This window comes from Elgaria multicarinata, chromosome 10 (genome assembly GCF_023053635.1).
Source record: "Elgaria multicarinata webbii isolate HBS135686 ecotype San Diego chromosome 10, rElgMul1.1.pri, whole genome shotgun sequence".
Taxonomy (NCBI): Eukaryota; Metazoa; Chordata; class Lepidosauria; order Squamata; family Anguidae; genus Elgaria; species Elgaria multicarinata.
In genome coordinates this window covers 65,554,903-65,573,091 of record NC_086180.1, presented here as the reverse complement: position 1 = coordinate 65,573,091, position 18,189 = coordinate 65,554,903, and the positions used below count along the sequence as shown (strand labels likewise).

General features: G+C 39.2%; 1 protein-coding gene across 1 annotated transcript in view; it reads left to right on the top strand.

Annotated features, from left to right (window-relative positions):
- Nucleotides 1-18,189, top strand: part of TENM3 (teneurin transmembrane protein 3) — a 177,359-nt gene that overhangs the window by 156,326 nt on the left and 2,844 nt on the right. Inside the window, exons 22-26 of the mRNA XM_063136114.1 lie at nucleotides 3,937-4,112; nucleotides 4,705-4,940; nucleotides 8,035-8,331; nucleotides 11,092-12,703; nucleotides 15,436-15,566. Of these exons, the coding sequence (XP_062992184.1) occupies nucleotides 3,937-4,112; nucleotides 4,705-4,940; nucleotides 8,035-8,331; nucleotides 11,092-12,703; nucleotides 15,436-15,566 (2,452 nt within the window). The remainder of the gene's footprint in view (nucleotides 1-3,936; nucleotides 4,113-4,704; nucleotides 4,941-8,034; nucleotides 8,332-11,091; nucleotides 12,704-15,435; nucleotides 15,567-18,189) is intronic.

Sequence of the window (18,189 nt, the reverse complement as noted above, 5' to 3'; positions counted from 1 at the left end):
CAACCTACAATCCATATTCAAATGAGCAAGTTTGTGCCAAAGACAAGACCGAGGTATGGAATCAAAAACAGCCTGAAAATCTGCAAAAGCAGCATAAAGAGAGTGATGTGGTAGGAACATATATTGCCTTACCAGATGATTCAGGAGGAAGCAATGGTCAATTGTTGATCTATCATGGAAGAAACCTGCTTGCTCCTCTGACAAAGGATTTTCTAAGCCCACCAACTTTCTACATTATCCAGAAGATGCTTCACGTATAATTTGCTGGCCACATCGAAAAGACTTACAGAACAAAAGTCCCTGTTATATTCTGGAGTAACTACCTATGGAGTAAAATGTCTGATATAAAATAAGACATGTATTTCACAGTTCGAGACCTATTTCTCCTGTGTTTTCAGGGGTACAGGCTAGGACAAATAACAAGCTGGGTGAGAATGTAATTAAAAGTAAAAAAGAAAGAAAGAAAGGATGGGCATCAGATGAGAGGATTCCAGCAGTTAAGGGAGTAGAAGGTCAAATGTCTGAGATGGTGATCATCATTACCGCTGAGATTTTGACCTTGTACAAAATTAGAGTGAATTCAGATTTCATAAGGGGCAATGGCAATGTATTCTAAATCTTGTATGGCACAAAATAAAAAATAGGAATCAAAATTCTGTTATGAAATGAAATAGGTGATTAAGTGTTGTGTAAAGCTTTTCTATCAGTCTTAGATGTATTGTTTATTTGTTGTTTCAACCGTCATGGTCATTTCAACTTTACAAATGTGCATAGATAAACACACAAAAACTTTACAATATAAAGGAGTAATATACAAAAGGATACTAAAAGGTTTTCATTAAAAAGTGCCAACACATATGTAAAAGTTAGTTTTAATACAAACAATTAAAATAAGACATTAAGAATTTACATTAAAAGGGCCATAAATGTATAGAAGTTAATACTACTTCACCATATTGACCTCTATGAATCTTCTTCTCAATTTTTGGGCAGCCACTGCAAATCTCGCAACTCTGTCTGTCACAAATTTGTCAGCATCAGAGAGCAAATATATAACTTTAACTTGGTCATCACTGTTAGACATATCCTGTAACAGATTCAAAATAAATTTTGTCCTGGGTTCAGAATACAGAGAGCAATATAGTACTGTTTGTGAAAATGATGCACTGGATAAGCACAGTGAACAATGCTCAGAGGAATTGCTCAGAAGAAAATGATGACCAGGATCTGCTTTAAACAGAACTAGATAGAGAGGCTCTTGTCTGCTGTTTCTGACCTCGTAAGGATTATCAAGCTCCTGAAATCACTTGAAAATGTAGGGAAGGAGTTGAGAGTAAGGGGACATGGGGATGAAGTCACAGACCTTGATAGGACTAAGGGTTCATTACTTGAGCTGTGCAGACAAAAGTTACACAAGTGCAGTTTTCCCCAAGACAAAGACATACAATGACTTGAACCCCACAACTGCTGAAAATTGCCTTGCTGCAGCATTCTTAAGGAGAGAGAATATCCTGAATTGGATACAGTCACCCTCACCTTATCCAAGGCTTTAGGATTTTTTATTATTATTGGAATTCAAATAATGGCTATAACAGAAGCAGGTGAAATTTGGAGGCTTCTTAGAAGGGGATTATACATGCCAAAGTTGCAGGAAAATAGGTGCAGTGGTTTTTGTGCCACTCACTTTTATGTTGTTGTTTGTTTTTTAAAAAAGGGAACTGCTAGTAACTTGGATAAAATGTGTTGGGGTTGTTCCCCTTCTGAGGGTATTGGACCTGTCAAGTTTCAGATGAATGGATACAGGGCCTTTATGTGAGAGCAGCTTTTTCATTTTGAGAGTATCCAGAAAAGGACACGCATAGGAGTATTGTTAGGTCTGGGCCCAATGTTTTTCCCAGGTCCCTGGATCTGTTGGTGCCAATGGAAGGAGTTTTGTCAGCTTAATTGCCATGCAGTGGACAATTTTCAAGGATTGCAGCTGGGGAGAGAATGGTTTTGCCATTGGTTTGGGGTGATCAGAGGCAAGATGTAAATTAATTGAACTTTTTTTAAAATTTAAGATGGTTTGGATGAAAAATTAATTGGTTGGCTTTGCCTATGAATTTTAAATAAATTGTAATAATTATTTCTACGGTTGCATATGTACATCAACATGTACAAATTTTATGCAGATCTGTGTCCAATGGGCCTGGTCCCCAAATCTTTTAAATGCTTAGTAACACCCATACTTATCTCCCTGTGTTTCTTTTGAAAATGACAGACAACATCGAGGTGCCCTTAAGTAAGAAAGTTGCAAAATTTCAGAAGGATAGGTGCAGGTCCTGGAGAGTTAGAATGGTAGAAAACTAGTTATACAGCTTTGCAAGAATGGCCATCTCACAGACCCATCCTTGCTCTCTTCCAAAGTAGTGACTATTATTACAAGGTGGAACTGTCAATCACTCAAACCCATTCACCCCCCCTCCAGCAACATTTAGAGAAGCAGGATATTCCAGTATGAAAGCGGTATATAAAAGGCAAGAGCTACACTACTGCTTTATAGCGGTATTGAAGTGCACTGCAGGATCTACACTACTGCTTTATAGTGGTACAGAAGTGCATTGACAACTGTTGGGGGCCTTGACACATCTACACCAAGCAGGATATTCCACTGTGAAAGCGGTATGTGTCAATGGGCCCCAACAGTTGTCAGTGCACTTCAATACCGCCAAAAAGCAGTAGTGTGGCTCCTGCATTTTATATACCGCTTTCATAGTGGAATATCCTGCTTGGTGTAGATGAGCCCATGCTGCCTGCCTTTCTAAAGCTGAATTGCGAACAAAGCCTTGTGCAGGGTCCAGCTTCAGTTCTGATCACTTCAAAAAGACGCCTACTTCACCGCGGAAAGCACCAGAAATGCTCCAAAGGGGCTCATTTCAGCTTGTGCTTGGGCTGAATCTGATAGGCATCCCTAATTATTATGCATGACTAGAAAACAGGAAACAGATTTATGCAGATGAAAACACAGGAATGTGACTGGTGCTGCAACATTGTATCATTTTTAATATTCAGGCCGTGTGTGCTGTTGCTTAGGTAGCCAAAACATCACCATCCATACACAAGAAGGTGCTATCAACAGGCAGGCAGGAACCCCAACATTTGTGGAAGTACAAAAAATATTTAGGGGGGGACCTAACTGGAGGGGGTGGGAGGTGGAGAAATCCCTAAAACAGTCCATGCTCAATGACCACAGAATGCTTACTGAAAAGAAAAGGGCAAGGGTGAGAAGAAATGGAGTACCACGGAGGAAGGCATGATTGATTAACTGGAACAGTGAATAGGAGCACTCCACACTGCAACACTGTAGCAGGTCTCACTTATTCCTTTTATATGAAAAATGTTACCTTGCTCCATTTGATTTTCTGTTCTCGGTGTACGTGTCAAGGTAGAGCAGTGCTTCCCTGTACAGCTTACTCTTGTAATGCAGAGAATGTGATACAGTCAGGAACATAAGTGGAGGAGGTCCGCTCTCTTCCCGGGAAGATAATGCCGATACTAAAACCTCAAGAGCCCCTGAGATAACGTTTGTATAAGAGTGAACTAAATCTAGCCTGATTATGGGAAGCGGGTTCAGAATGTGAAGCAATTTATCCTCACCAACATGTTCCCTTTGAAACAGCAAATTAGATGTGCAGCAGGATTTGGTCACACTTCAAAGAATAATATGCAGAACTGGAGATCCATCTGTTTTCTCTTCCACTGAGGCTCCTGTATGTTAAACAGGCTTTCGATATCTTCAAAGCATGTTTGAAGTCTTCATTGTGCATAACTCAGGCACAAAAACCAAGGATTCCTTAACAATATTACCATCTGATATTTTCTGTTAGTTTTAATCTGTGAAGGAAAAACAATTTGTTCTTGTTTCTTATCATTTTATTTGCTTCTTTTCTGCTTTAGCTATGACAGCGAGGGGCGACTAACCAACGTTACATTTCCAACTGGAGTGGTCACCAACCTGCATGGTGAGATGGAAAGAGCCATTACAGTTGACATTGAATCATCTAGCAGAGAGGAAGATGTCAGCATCACTTCAAACCTGTCATCAATTGATTCTTTCTATACAATGGTCCAAGGTATAGTAAGAGAATTAAACCAAAACACTCTTTCTAAAAGGAAGAAAATTAATCAAAGCCAGTTGTATTAAGTGTATGATTGTTGACCAGCCTCTTAAAGATTAGAATGGAAGATCAGCATGGAGGAAAACATTACAGCTCGTTTATTAAACATAAATTTGAAAGATAGCTTATCTATATTTAAGATATGTAATTACCTTTACTTAAATAACTGGCACAAATATTTTTATTGGTGTCCGAAGCTAACTGCAAAGGAAGCATAACCAGTATTCAATCAACTTAATCAAAAACCTTAATATGAAGCTCCTATGCATGCAGAAATTCTCTCTACTGAAGTGAATGTCGAAACATGTACAGAGGTAGGAGATAGCCATGCTTATTGCAGTATATTTGGAATGCAGATCAAGCAAATTCAGCCATCAAATAGTAAAACTGAGAGGCGGTATATAAACTGAAGAATCAGAATGTTTAAAAGAGTAAAATCAACAACAGAGCATTGACTTGATGTCCATTTTGATTCCTTTTATATGAAAAGTCATGGCTTAGAAAAGTCATAGCTTAGAATGCATACTGTGCTTTCCCCCCATTTCAGATCAGTTAAGAAATAGCTACCAGATTGGATATGATGGATCCCTCAGAATTATCTATGCCAGTGGCCTGGACACACACTATCAGACAGAACCACACGTTTTAGCTGGCACAGCCAATCCAACGGTAGCAAAAAGAAATATGACCCTTCCTGGAGAAAATGGACAGAATTTAGTGGAGTGGAGGTTCCGAAAAGAACAAGCCCAAGGCAAAGTCAATGTGTTTGGCCGAAAGCTCAGAGTGAGTAATGCCTCTAATGCATTTTTAACTCTAGGTGGGTACTATGGAGGATATGTCATAAACTTGCAGTGCTTGAAATGTGTGTCTTTTCCTTTGGGTAATTTTCTGAGAACAATTCAGATGAAAGGGAAATGGAATGGCCTCTGGTGATTATAATCAGATTTTTAGAGGTGAGATAACATCTTGACTGGCAGGCGGAATCCTCTTTCAGATGTTCACATTTGCATGTTGCTCTATGCATTTCCAAATCTTGTTCGTGGGACTTGTAGTCCTCAGTTAGTTTTGTTGACTAGTAATTAATATTACACCGTAAACACGAACATGCCTCTGGCACACACACTCCTCTCTTTCACCGTTGCAATATCATACCATTATTTTACACTTGACACATTAACCATTTTTGCCATTGAAATCAATCCTAAGACGTTATTTCTTTTTAAAAAAATTTTTATAATGCCTGCTTTTGGAAGAAAGGCCTGTAAAGGACATGACTGGTTTCTTTATCAAATGTGCTTGTAGCACATCTTTTTACTATCTTTGTAAAATATACTGGGGCAGCTTGGGTGGAGGTTGAATAAGCCTGCAGAATTTCAGCAAGTAGAAACATAGGGCTCATCTACACCAAGCAGGATATTCCACTATGAAAGCAGTAATAAAAGGCAGGAGCTTTATAGTGGTATTGAAGTGCACTGCAGAGTACTTGTACAACCTAGAAATTTGTTTCTGTGGACAATATGATCAGGCTATGGGCTCATCTACACCAAGCAGATATTCCACAATGAAAGTGGTATGAAAGTGGTATATAAAATGCAGGAGCCACACTGCTGCTTTATAGTGGTAATGAAGTGCACTGACAACTGTTGGGGCCCATTGACACATCTACACCAAGCAGGATATAGCACTATGAAAGTGGTATATGGTATGTGTCAATGGGCCCCAACAGTTGTTAGTGCACGTCAATACCACTATAAAGCAGCAGTGTGGCTCCTGCATTTTATATACCACTTTCATACCACTTTCATTGTGGAATATCTGCTTGGTGTAGATGAGCCCATAGTTTCTGTCCACAGAAACAAATTTCTAGGTTGCACAAGTACTCTGCAAGCTTGGAAAATCCTTTCTTAAGGAAGCAGGATGGGGCAGGGGAAGTACCGTTTGAAACAGGGCTAATAGCAGGACCCTTTTGCAGAAACAGCACCAATCCATTTCTCAAAACAAGACTGCATTCCTGTTTTCTGAATGCTCAAATGTTGCCTTGTTTTAGCAGGGTTTGTGAGAGGGCGGGTAGTAGAAACCAAGACCAAGGCGAAATAGCTAAGCAAATGTAATAAAATAAAAGTTATAGAACAAGATAAACCCAAAATTGTGTGCGAAGATCAACGTTCTGCCCTTTAAGTAAAGAAAATTATATGAATGCCTGTTCTCTCCATTGTGCCCAAATGATTGTCATGAGATCATAACAACCTAAAAGCCTTGCAGGATCATACCAAAGGCTTGTTTAGTCCAGCATCCTGTCAACACCATGTGCTCATGGGAAGCCCACAAGCAGGACACAAATAGACCCTTTCCCTGTTATTTCTAACAACTGATATTCAAAAGTATACTGTCTCTGAACCTGGAGGTAGCATATAGTCATTGGTAGCTTTATTCTCCATGACTTTGTATAATCCCCTTTTAAAGTTTTCTAAACTAGTGGCCTTTGCTACATCTTGTAGCACATGAATTGTACTTTAACCAATTTTTGTTCACAGTAAAAGTATAAATTTTCAATTCATGTTTAAAGTTTGGAGTACTAGAGACTATGAGACTATGACAACAGGTCAGTAGTTCTAGTAACAGACATTTAGTGTATGACACATCATTGTAAACTATAACGCTACAATGAATTCCAGAAATTGACCTGGCTCACTGATCCTAAATATGTTTATTTGGAAGTAAACACTATTGATTTAATAGAACTTACTAATCTTTAATAGAACAGGTTGTACTTTTTTTTTTTTATGGAGGGTTGTTCAAGAAACACAAATCCCCAACTTTCATTGGGTATGCAGTATTAGTTGGATAATTCTTTGGAACTTAGGTCAAAGTGACAAACTGATACTCATTTAGGAAAGTCTCAATCAGTTTTAAATACTACCAACTAGCCTGTATTAATGGTGGATTCATGTCTGTGTTAAGAGTGATTAGTTGTCTCAAAGGAGAACTTTTAAAAGTCTCTTTCTGGCAGCAAGCAGTGAAGTACCAGAAATAATTCCATCAGACCTTTCATTTGGAGGGCAGTAATATGCCGCATACTGTTTGCCCGAAAGTAAGACATCCCCCGAAAATAAGACCTACTTCCAGTTTTGCCTCTCGCTGTAATATAAGGCATCCCCCCGAAAATAAGACCTTTTTTTTTGTTCAACAATAAATGTGTACCGTATTCTTCTTCATGGAAAAATAAGACATCCCCTGAAAATAAGACCTAGCGCATCTTTGGGAGCAAAACTTAATATAAGACACTGTCTTATTTTCGGGGAAACAGGGTATGTACAATGTTGAATAATATATCATATACCTTTTAAAATCATCATTTTATAAAATAATATTTTTAACACTAAAAAAAGCTACTTTTGCTATGTAAAATGATATTGTATAGTCTTAATGATTAATTTGAAATGTAATTTGTTGTGTTTCATCAGTATACTTGCTGGCCTTTTATTTTGTTTTTCAGTATTGACCCTAACTGATCATTCCTCTATATCCTCCTAATATCCTCCATAAATCATACTGATTAATATACAAGTTATCAATGTATATAGATATTGTTGTATTTTATTAACATTTAACTAAATTCCAGGAGAATTAATTGAAAGGGTTTTGAATAAATGCCAAGACATCTTTATTTAATGAAACCTTTTAAAATGGCAATTAATCTAATGCCCGGCACTTATACCAAGAAGTTGCTAAATTAATTTACTGACAAAGGAAATCAATCATGGTAAATGGTGTTTAAACAATGCTATTCAAACAATAGTTGATAGTATGAGAAGTAATAAGCAGTTCATGGTCAGACAACATGATTTATTTTGTCATCTTGTTTGTTTCATAAAAGGTTAATGGTAGGAACCTCCTTTCAGTTGATTTTGACCGGACCACAAAGACAGAGAAGATCTATGATGACCACCGTAAATTTCTGTTGAGGATTGCCTACGACACATCAGGACATCCAACTCTCTGGTTTCCAAGCAGCAAGCTTATGGCTGTCAATGTTACCTATTCATCTACAGGTCAAATTGGCAGTATCCAGCGAGGAACCACTAGTGAAAAAGTAGATTATGATGGACAGGGAAGGATTGTATCTAGAGTATTTGCTGATGGCAAAACATGGAGTTACACATACCTTGAAAAGGTAAAGTAACACATTGGGAATGGTGTATCCATATTGCAATGAAATTAGTGAAGTGTTGCTGCATTAAATGGTTTGTGTTTGCAATTAGAGGCTGAAGAGCCACAAAGATCTGTATTTGAAGAAAAGAGTGCATGTCTGAATCTTTGCAGTACCAGACATAAGGCAAACCTCATTCACTTGCATTTACTGGTTTGCTGCCTATGGGTACAGTTAATGATGCCATTTAAATCAGAGAGAACTAAATATCATTTGAAGGATTACATCCCAGTGACCTGAGTAAAATTTAAGCTCATTTAATGTCTCAGGATTGCACAAAAATTATTTATTTATAATTTCATTTTTGTAATTATTATTCTCATTGTGGCTTCAATATACATAAAATACATCCAGTGGTGGGATATAATCAGTAGGATCCCACAGGGAGCTCTATTGGGACAAATGCTTTTAACTTGTTCATAAATAATCTGGAATTAGGAGTGAACACTGAGTTTTGCTGATGAGACCAAATTATTTAGGATGGTTAAAACAAATTGGGATTGTGAAGATGCTCTAAACAAGGATTTCTCCAAATGTGATTCAGTGTAAACCAAGTGTAAAGTGATGCACATTGAGACAAAAAAAATTATTAACTTCATGCTGACGGGATCTGAGCTAGCAGTGACTGACCAAGAAAGAGATCTTGGGATTATGGTAGACCACTTGATGAAAATGTCGACCCAGAGCAGAACTGCTATAAACAAGGAAAATTCCATGTTAGGCATAATTAGGAAAGGAATAAAAAAGAAATCTCCCAGTACATTGCTGTCCTTATACAAATCTATTGTTCAGCCACCATTCAAATACTTACACTGAACCTAAACAAAGATATTGTAGAGTTAGAAAGAGAGCAGGAAAGGCAGCTAAAATGATCAAGGGACTGGAGCAATTCCCTATCAGGAAATGTTACAACAACTGAGGCTGTTTAGCTTGAGAAAAGGTGAGTGAGTGGAGATATGATAGAGGTGTACAAAATTATGCATGGTGCGGAGAATGTGGATAGGGAGACATTTTTCTCCCTCTTTCATACGATTAGATCATGGGGTCATCTGATGAAGCTGATTGGTGGGAGATTCAGGACAGGTAAAAGCAAGATACAGCAGATAGCTAAGTTATGGAATTCTCTTTTACAAGGTGTACTGGTAGCAACCAATTTGGATGGCTTTAAAAGGGAATTAAACAAATTCATGGAGGAGAATAAGGTTATCATAGAATAGCAGAGTTGGAAGGGGCCTACAAGGCCATCGAGTCCAACCCCCTGCTCAATGCAGGGGGTTGGACTCAATCAGTGGCTACTAGTCATGATGGCTATATGCTACCTCCAGTATCAAAGGCAGTATGCCTACATACACCAGTTGCTGGGGAATATGAGTGGGAGGGTGCTGTTGCATTCATGCCCTGCTTGTGAGTTTCCCACCAGCAGCTGGTTGACCACTGTGTGAACAGAATGCTGGCCTTATGGACCTTTGGTCTAATCTCGCATGGCTGTTCTTCTGTTCTTAACGCTATAATTTAAAATTCACAACAATAAAAACAGCAACCTCTCTAGATGAAGTCTGAATTATGAGAGGAAATCTAAAATAAATGTCCTGGAGAATTAAAAGATTTTCACCTCGCACCAAGGACAGCAGACTTGGCACAAAGTAGCAAAAGAGTTCCAAAGCCAGGGCGCTACTACAGAAAAGGCTCTGCCTACAATCACCACCTGACCTGCCTCTGACAGCCTGGTCCTACAGTGCATCTTAGATGTGGCATGATAAGCTGTGCCAAACTTGCTATAAATCCTCACTTTCCCTGCCCCACAACACTATGGTGGTGTGTGCTGTATGGTGGCTTTTCCCCCCAGCCAATAATGTTTGCTGCCTGGTACAGAGTCTTTTCCTGTTCCAAAAAGAAGGTCCCCTTATACCAGCACTTGGAACTCAACCCCATGCTTCAAAGCATAGCACAGTACTGAGCAAAGCTTTAGGTGGTATTCCAAATATTTTCACAAGTCTTAAAATAGAGGGAAACATCATATGTTCAGTCTAATGGCATCAGTCATCAGGTGACAAAACATCACATTTTGCTGCCTTTTATCATCTTTTAGCTTGATGTCCTTCCAGGGGATGGGAGCAGAATTTGCCTTGAGTAAGAACAGCGAGTGACCTCTGATGACTGATACTGACAGTTTCATACATCTTCCCATGAATAATATAAAGTAACAATGCCATTGATGCACAGTACAGAAGCCTTGGCGGCTGATAAACTCCACAAACTTTTATGTAAATAACAAACCAATTGCTTTGCCCATCTGACAAATAGATGCAGAAGGGGAGGTTCAGGGATCTTCAGGCTAGTAAACTTCTCGCTAAATTATCTCTAATTACAGGAGTGAAATTGTCTCTCCCATATGTTGTTCCCTTCTTGAGTTATTGGCTTTAAGACAGCTTCACTTTTGCCAGTATTAAACATGACTTATCCAAATCCATTGACAATCTGCTGTTTGGCTGTGAGTGCTTGAGAAAAGAATGACTCAGTCACAACAAGTAGCACATTAGGAATCTGGAGCTACTAATTACAGAACCTCTTACAATTAAGTATCCAAATGAATTAGGCAGAGAATAATTACCAATATGTAAGGTCAAGGATAACTCAATTTAAACGATGATGATTTACTCAAACAGAATGCTGTTATCATACAATGGTTTTGGCACTTATTTAAACCCTATTTCCTTCTTTCAGTCAATGGTCCTCTTACTACACAGCCAACGGCAGTACATCTTTGAATATGACTTATTGGATCGACTTTCTGCGATAACCATGCCCAGCGTTGCTCGCCATACCATGCAGACTATCCGTTCCATCGGCTATTATCGGAACATCTACAACCCGCCCGAAAGTAATGCCTCCGTCATCATGGACTACAATGAGGAAGGGCAGCTACTGCAAACTGCTTTCTTGGGTACAAGTCGAAGAGTCCTATTCAAATACAGAAGGCAGACCAGGCTCTCTGAAATTCTGTATGATAGTACAAGAGTCAGTTTTACTTACGATGAGACAGCAGGAGTTCTGAAAACAGTAAACCTCCAGAGTGATGGTTTTATCTGCACCATTAGATACAGGCAAATTGGCCCATTGATTGACAGGCAGATTTTCCGCTTTAGTGAGGATGGAATGGTAAATGCCCGATTTGACTACAGCTATGACAATAGCTTCAGAGTGACTAGCATGCAAGGTGTTATAAATGAAACTCCATTGCCTATTGATCTTTACCAGTTTGATGACATCTCTGGAAAAGTTGAACAGTTTGGAAAATTTGGAGTTATATATTATGATATTAACCAGATAATTTCAACAGCCGTGATGACTTACACAAAACACTTTGATGCTCATGGCCGCATAAAGGAAATTCAGTATGAAATATTCAGGTCACTTATGTACTGGATTACGATTCAGTATGATAACATGGGAAGAGTAACTAAAAGAGAAATTAAAATAGGGCCATTTGCTAACACAACCAAGTATGCTTATGAGTACGATGTGGACGGCCAGCTACAGACGGTGTACCTGAATGAGAAAATAATGTGGCGCTACAACTATGACTTGAATGGCAATCTCCACTTGCTCAACCCAAGTAATAGTGCCCGTCTAACACCACTTCGATATGATCTGAGAGACAGAATCACTCGACTAGGTGATGTTCAGTACCGGTTAGATGAAGATGGGTTTTTGCGGCAGAGAGGCACAGAGATATTTGAATACAGCTCAAAGGGCCTCCTCACCAGGGTTTATAGCAAAGGCAGTGGGTGGACAGTGATATACCGTTACGATGGACTTGGAAGACGGGTTTCCAGTAAAACGAGTCTGGGACAGCACCTCCAGTTTTTTTATGCAGATCTCACATATCCAACAAGGATAACTCATGTATACAACCATTCAAGTTCTGAAATCACCTCTCTCTACTATGACTTGCAAGGACACCTATTTGCCATGGAGATCAGCAGTGGAGATGAGTTCTACATAGCCTCAGACAACACTGGCACACCGCTAGCTGTTTTTAGCAGCAATGGGCTTATGCTTAAGCAAATTCAGTATACGGCATATGGTGAAATCTATTTTGACTCCAACCTTGATTTCCAGTTGGTGATAGGATTCCATGGAGGCCTTTATGACCCTCTGACCAAACTAATTCATTTTGGCCAAAGAGATTATGACATATTAGCAGGTCGTTGGACTACACCTGACATTGAAATCTGGAAAAAAATAGGAAAGGATCCAGCTCCTTTTAATTTATACATGTTTAGAAATAACAATCCAGCCAGCAGAATACATGATGTCAAAGATTATATTACAGGTAAATAAACATGTTTTAATGATATACGCTTAAACAAGCATTTACATTTGATCATGATCTAACTGTTTATCAAATTGCGTTGTACGCATCAGCGTGGAACTAACAGAGTATCTCACAGAGAGCAGTGTGTGCTGAATATGATGAGGGATATATGCCAGTGAGGCAAATTAAAGCTTGCCCTGGATATTCTAGTTTGTCCCACTTAAGTGAGGAGAAAAACAAACAGCATTCCCCCCCCCCAATATGTATAGAGAGGTGTTAATGGAGGCTATCTGGGACATTGCTTCAGTAATAATGATGGATAAACTGGTCCATTTTCTGAGCAACGGTTTCAGACGGGCAAGTGGTATTATCTCCTACACCTTAATAGACATTAGGCTAGGAATGGTCAAAAATCCTCATGGTGGGCCCTGTCCTTTATCTCCAGAAAATCTTATAACTCTCCTAAGGGATTCAGAATAAAAGTATTACAGAAAAGAAATATGCAATTTTAATGTTTCTTTGTCTGACTAGACAGTTACCATGGAAACAGCATACAAACCTGTAAATATATTGAATATTATGGGTGGTATTATGCCAGATGGCAACTTTATCTAGACTGTTTGGTAGGGTTTGTTACTTGCATGATAACACCTCAGATGATTATCTTTGTAAAGGGAAGCTTTCCAAGTCCTCGTCTACCAGTATGAAAAATAATATGCTATCACTCCCACTTGCTGTTTATGATTGTGTGTTCATCTGTATACTAAATAGAAAATGGTGTTCCTTAGCTCTCCCTGCTCTTCTGGTATCTTAACACAGGGTCTTCAGACCAAGTGGATCAATATAGAACCTAAATCTGCTTAGCTTGCTTTTTGGCCACAGTGCATTTTAATGCCTGAGCTGCCTTCCACTTTTCATGTGAAAATAATAATAATCTGCTTTCTGGACTCATTATCTGTCGATAAAAGTGTTTGTGGACACCATTTTATTATCGTAGTGGCTCCCCCTCCCACAGAACAGGATTTAGGCCCACTGGCAATTCAGTTGAAATATTAGTAACATCTGTTCTCTGTAACCAAGAACAGTGCCTCACTTTTACATTAGGAAACCTACTTTGGCTGTTCTGTGCATAATTGACCTTCTGAGTTGTAGTGCACCTAGGTGATCCTTTAGGTTGTGCCCTCTTCCCTATTACTATATACTTTTCAGCAATAGTAGGGACAGGTCCAGTTACACCCCAGGAATACTAGTTGGGTCCTCACCTTTATATTCAGAAACTTTAGGTCTTGCTTTTATGTGCTCCATGATAGAGGGCCAAAGTGATTCCAGATCAGGCTCTTAGAAGCATATCTGTTATACTCTGTGAAGTCACAGAGAACGCCCTGCCTTAAACAATATTGGGTGGGTGGTTCTCTGCAGTAGTCAAAATCATCATAAAATTGTGTTCCCAGTAGCATCTTGCAGGACAGGTATTGGAATGTCTTCATGTCTTCCCTCTTCATGTCTTCTATTGCTTGCATTCATATAAAACTGAAGCAAAACAGTGTTTACAAGACAGACCCCTTTATGCTTTTGCAGCTGAGGAGAAGGGAGATGGAGTAGCACCAGTCCAAAGCAATGTGCTAGGCTTATGTGATCATGAAGTGTGAGATTCTGGGCCTTCTTTTACGTTTACAAGTTACTGGCCTCATCTCGTCATAGAGAAGTGACTGAGAAAAATGGCATTAGATTATTATGTATAGTTAGATATTGCATTGAAGAATCGTCTTTTTCTGGAAAGGGTAGCTTATGCATGGAGATAGAGATGATCCATTAAGAGTAAGGCATACCCGGAGCCAGAAGTTCACATTAATAATCATATCATCTAAGAATAACACCTGCAGATGCTGTAAAAGTTAGTGAAATCTAAAGAAAAAGCTCAGGATCCACAGGTTCCCATGCACAGCAGGGCTAGGATCACAGCCATCAAACTTCCTATTTGAGGCTGTCAGCTTTGTCACAAATTGGAGGAATGAGCAAGGAAGAAGGTTGCGATTTTGTCCGTCTCCGCCTTTGCTGCCACAGCTGACAATGTCGCTCTTCGATTTGGCGCTGCACACACAGTCCCAGTCCAAGAACACAAACCATAAACACAAATCCAAGGGCTCATCTACACCAAGCAGGATATTCCACTATGAAAGTGGTATGAAAGCAGTATATAAAAGGCAGGAGCCACACTACTGCTTTATAGCAGTATTGAAGTGCACTGACAACTGTTGGAGCCCATGACACAACTACACCAAGCAGGATATAACACTATGAAAGTGGTATGAAAGCAGTATATGGTATGTGTCAATGGGCCCCAACAGTTGTCAGTGCAGTTGTTCAGTATCTCTATACAGCAGCAGTGTGGCTCCTGCCTTTTATATACCATTTTCATAGTGGAATATCTGCTTGGTGTAGATGAGCCCCAAGTGTTTGTTTCAGAGATTTTGCAGCTTCCAACTCATAAGGGAAGACACCAGTCACCCTCCCTACCTCAGGATGATAAAGGGACTCTCATTCCTGTTGCTATTCGGGGGGGAAAAGTATACTTAGAGCACAAGCTACAACCATACCATACAATGCTTTTTTAACACTAGGTATATATCATTAGGGTTCAAAGCACTATCTAGGCCCATTGATATTTAAAACTTGTGCAGGATTGCATTCAATAAACAGGGAGAGGAATCTGACGTTTTCCACTTTCTCTTTTTACAATTGCTTTATAGATGTTAACAGCTGGCTGGTGACATTTGGTTTCCACCTGCACAATGCCATCCCAGGATTTCCTGTGCCAAAATTCGATTTAACAGAACCCTCCTATGAACTTGTGAAGAGCCAGCAATGGGATGATGTACCGGTAAGGAAAAAAGAAAATTAAAATTGAACTATAACAGAATTGAATAAAGAACACCATTCCCTTCCAGCACTAAAATCCTTAGTGACTTGCATGGCATTTAAAAAAAAAATCAACCTAAAATGTACATAGTAAAGATGTGCCTTGATATTTTTTTTTCTTCCAACGATATTCATAGATTAGATGCTAATTTCTCTCTCTCTCTCTCTCTCCCTTTTGTGCATTTACAAAAGATTAAGTCTGAATGTTAATCTACCTTGGTTTGCTTTCCATAATGCAGACTAAAAATGGGAGTGGAGAGAGAACTAATCAATAAATAATAGTACTTTGAAAAAAAACACCTTTTTTAGAATTGTAACTTTCCCAGTGGAAACTATGGAGATTGGATTTATAGTAGCACCCTGCCTCAAGGCAGAAAGTGAGCACTGTAATAAAAAATAGACTGTGAAATAAACAGAAGAACAGGTGATATAAATTATGCATACCAAGCACCAGTACAATTTTACTTCTCTTTAATATTAACCATGTTTTATATGTGAAGATAAAATATTGAATGTGAAATTACCTCAGGTAAAACCCATTACATTACACAGAGCCAAAACTCTAGGTGCTTATGAAATTACTTGATAATTTTTTTTTTACTGCAGACCAGAAATATGTAGGTGGTTTAAATGACAGACAAAAATGAATGGAATGTAAAATAGAAAGACATATATGGTATTTAGGAAAATAGTGATTATAAATCTTAACTGTTCAGAGATCAAAAGGCCATGTGCCATCATGTTTTCGGTTACTGGCAAGGAATGAGAAACTTTAAACAGTTGATAGCCCATAATGATTATTCCGAAGGAGCTCTGTAACCTATCAAGCTGTTAAAATAAAGAGTCAGGATGGTTTCATGTGTAACACATGTCAAAAAACCACTGCATGTACCAGTTTCCCAAGCTGTATTCCAATAGCACAAACCATGCTCTACCCCTCACTTTAAAAATAATCAGTGTGAATTTTACCCTCCTTTGAATACATTACTATGCATGAACTCCATATGGGAGGGGAAGGATCATTCTGCTTCCTCCCCAGTTCCTAAAATGGATGTCAATGAAATCATGTGAAAAGCTCTCCTAAATGATACACTTGTTGTTCCCAATATACATTTCATTGTATTAATGCATAAAGTGCTGGTCCCCAAGGTGCACTGAAGAAAATACCTTTCAATTTACAAAGAAGTTACCATCCTTAACTTTATTTATTGGGTAAAACATGTCTGGGCCATGTTGCTAACCGCCTTACAGAATAATACAACTATGAATCAACTATATTCATCTCCCTTTTTAACCTGCAGTTCTCTGTGAAGAGCAGTGTTGGGTTTACTAGTCCAACAACAGTTGTTTATCCCTGTTCTTTAGTCCTTAGTTGCCTGTCTCTCTGTGTGGAGGTGCACTCTTCATTACACCGCAGACTGCCTCCTTCTCCATCTCATGTTGCTGCTGATTTCTCTTTCCTTTCTTCCCTTTTCTCCTTCAACGCACTCCTTCTACCTCCTCTCCTTCCAGCTCCCGCTTCCTGCTCAACTCCTCTCCTCAGCCGACCTCTTGCTCTCTCCTCCCCCCTCCATTCCATGCCCCTCCCACTCTCCTCTAAAGACAGGCATTACAACACCATCATGCACTAAATCAGGGGCAGGCAGAAAGTAGATCAGCAGATGCTTTGGAGTTCAGTTCCCATAAGCCGGCATGGCCAATGGTCAGGAATGCCAGGAGTTGGAGGTCAAAGCATCTAGAGATCTACCTTCTTCCATCACTGCATTAAAGTCTATTCAGTCCCATTGAGTTAAATGGGACTTTCACCCAGGTAAGCCTGCCAGGCTGAAAGCCAACAAGAAGTGGTGTGCCTTGCAGCCCTTTCTATGAAAACAACTAAACTGTGGTGAGGAAGATTTAGTTCACAGCCTTGGGACAGCTTCTACAAAATCTGTGGTTCTCACTTCCATAGAAAAAGCTTGGCATGGAGGCTGATATAGGGAGATCACTATTTTGTCCACTGGAGTAGGTTAGGCTGAGAGATACTAACTTACCCTGTGCCACTAATAAATTGTATAGCTACCCAGTCTCCCATAGCAAAATTCATCAGAATCCCTTGTGGCACAGTGGCTCCTTTACTGCCAGGACAGTGAAGTTCAGAGAATATTGGAGAAGGACATACACTGTGTATGACGAAAGGATAAACAAAGACAACAGAAGTGAGCACGCTATGGCTGGAGAAGAAGTACCATCACAGCACAATATTTCCATATGATATGGCAGGTGGGGTGGGATTTTTTTCTGGTGTAGAGGTAATTTCCATATAAGAAATGTGTCTTATGGGAAGTGTACTTGAATGCCCATGGCTGCAGCAAATCTAAGTTTTTAAATGTGGGTCTGCCCCATTCACCTGTAAAGTGGGAAAGGGCAATTGAAAGAGCCATGCAGCCATAGGGATCGCTGGACCCTCCCTTCCATTGATTACTCTTACTCTTTTTGTCTGTCCCTCCAAACTAGGCTGAAGTTCTTTTGTTGCCTTTATTTTTTTTAACTTAATTATATAAGAAAATAATTTAAATGCAATAATAATAATAATCTAATAATTG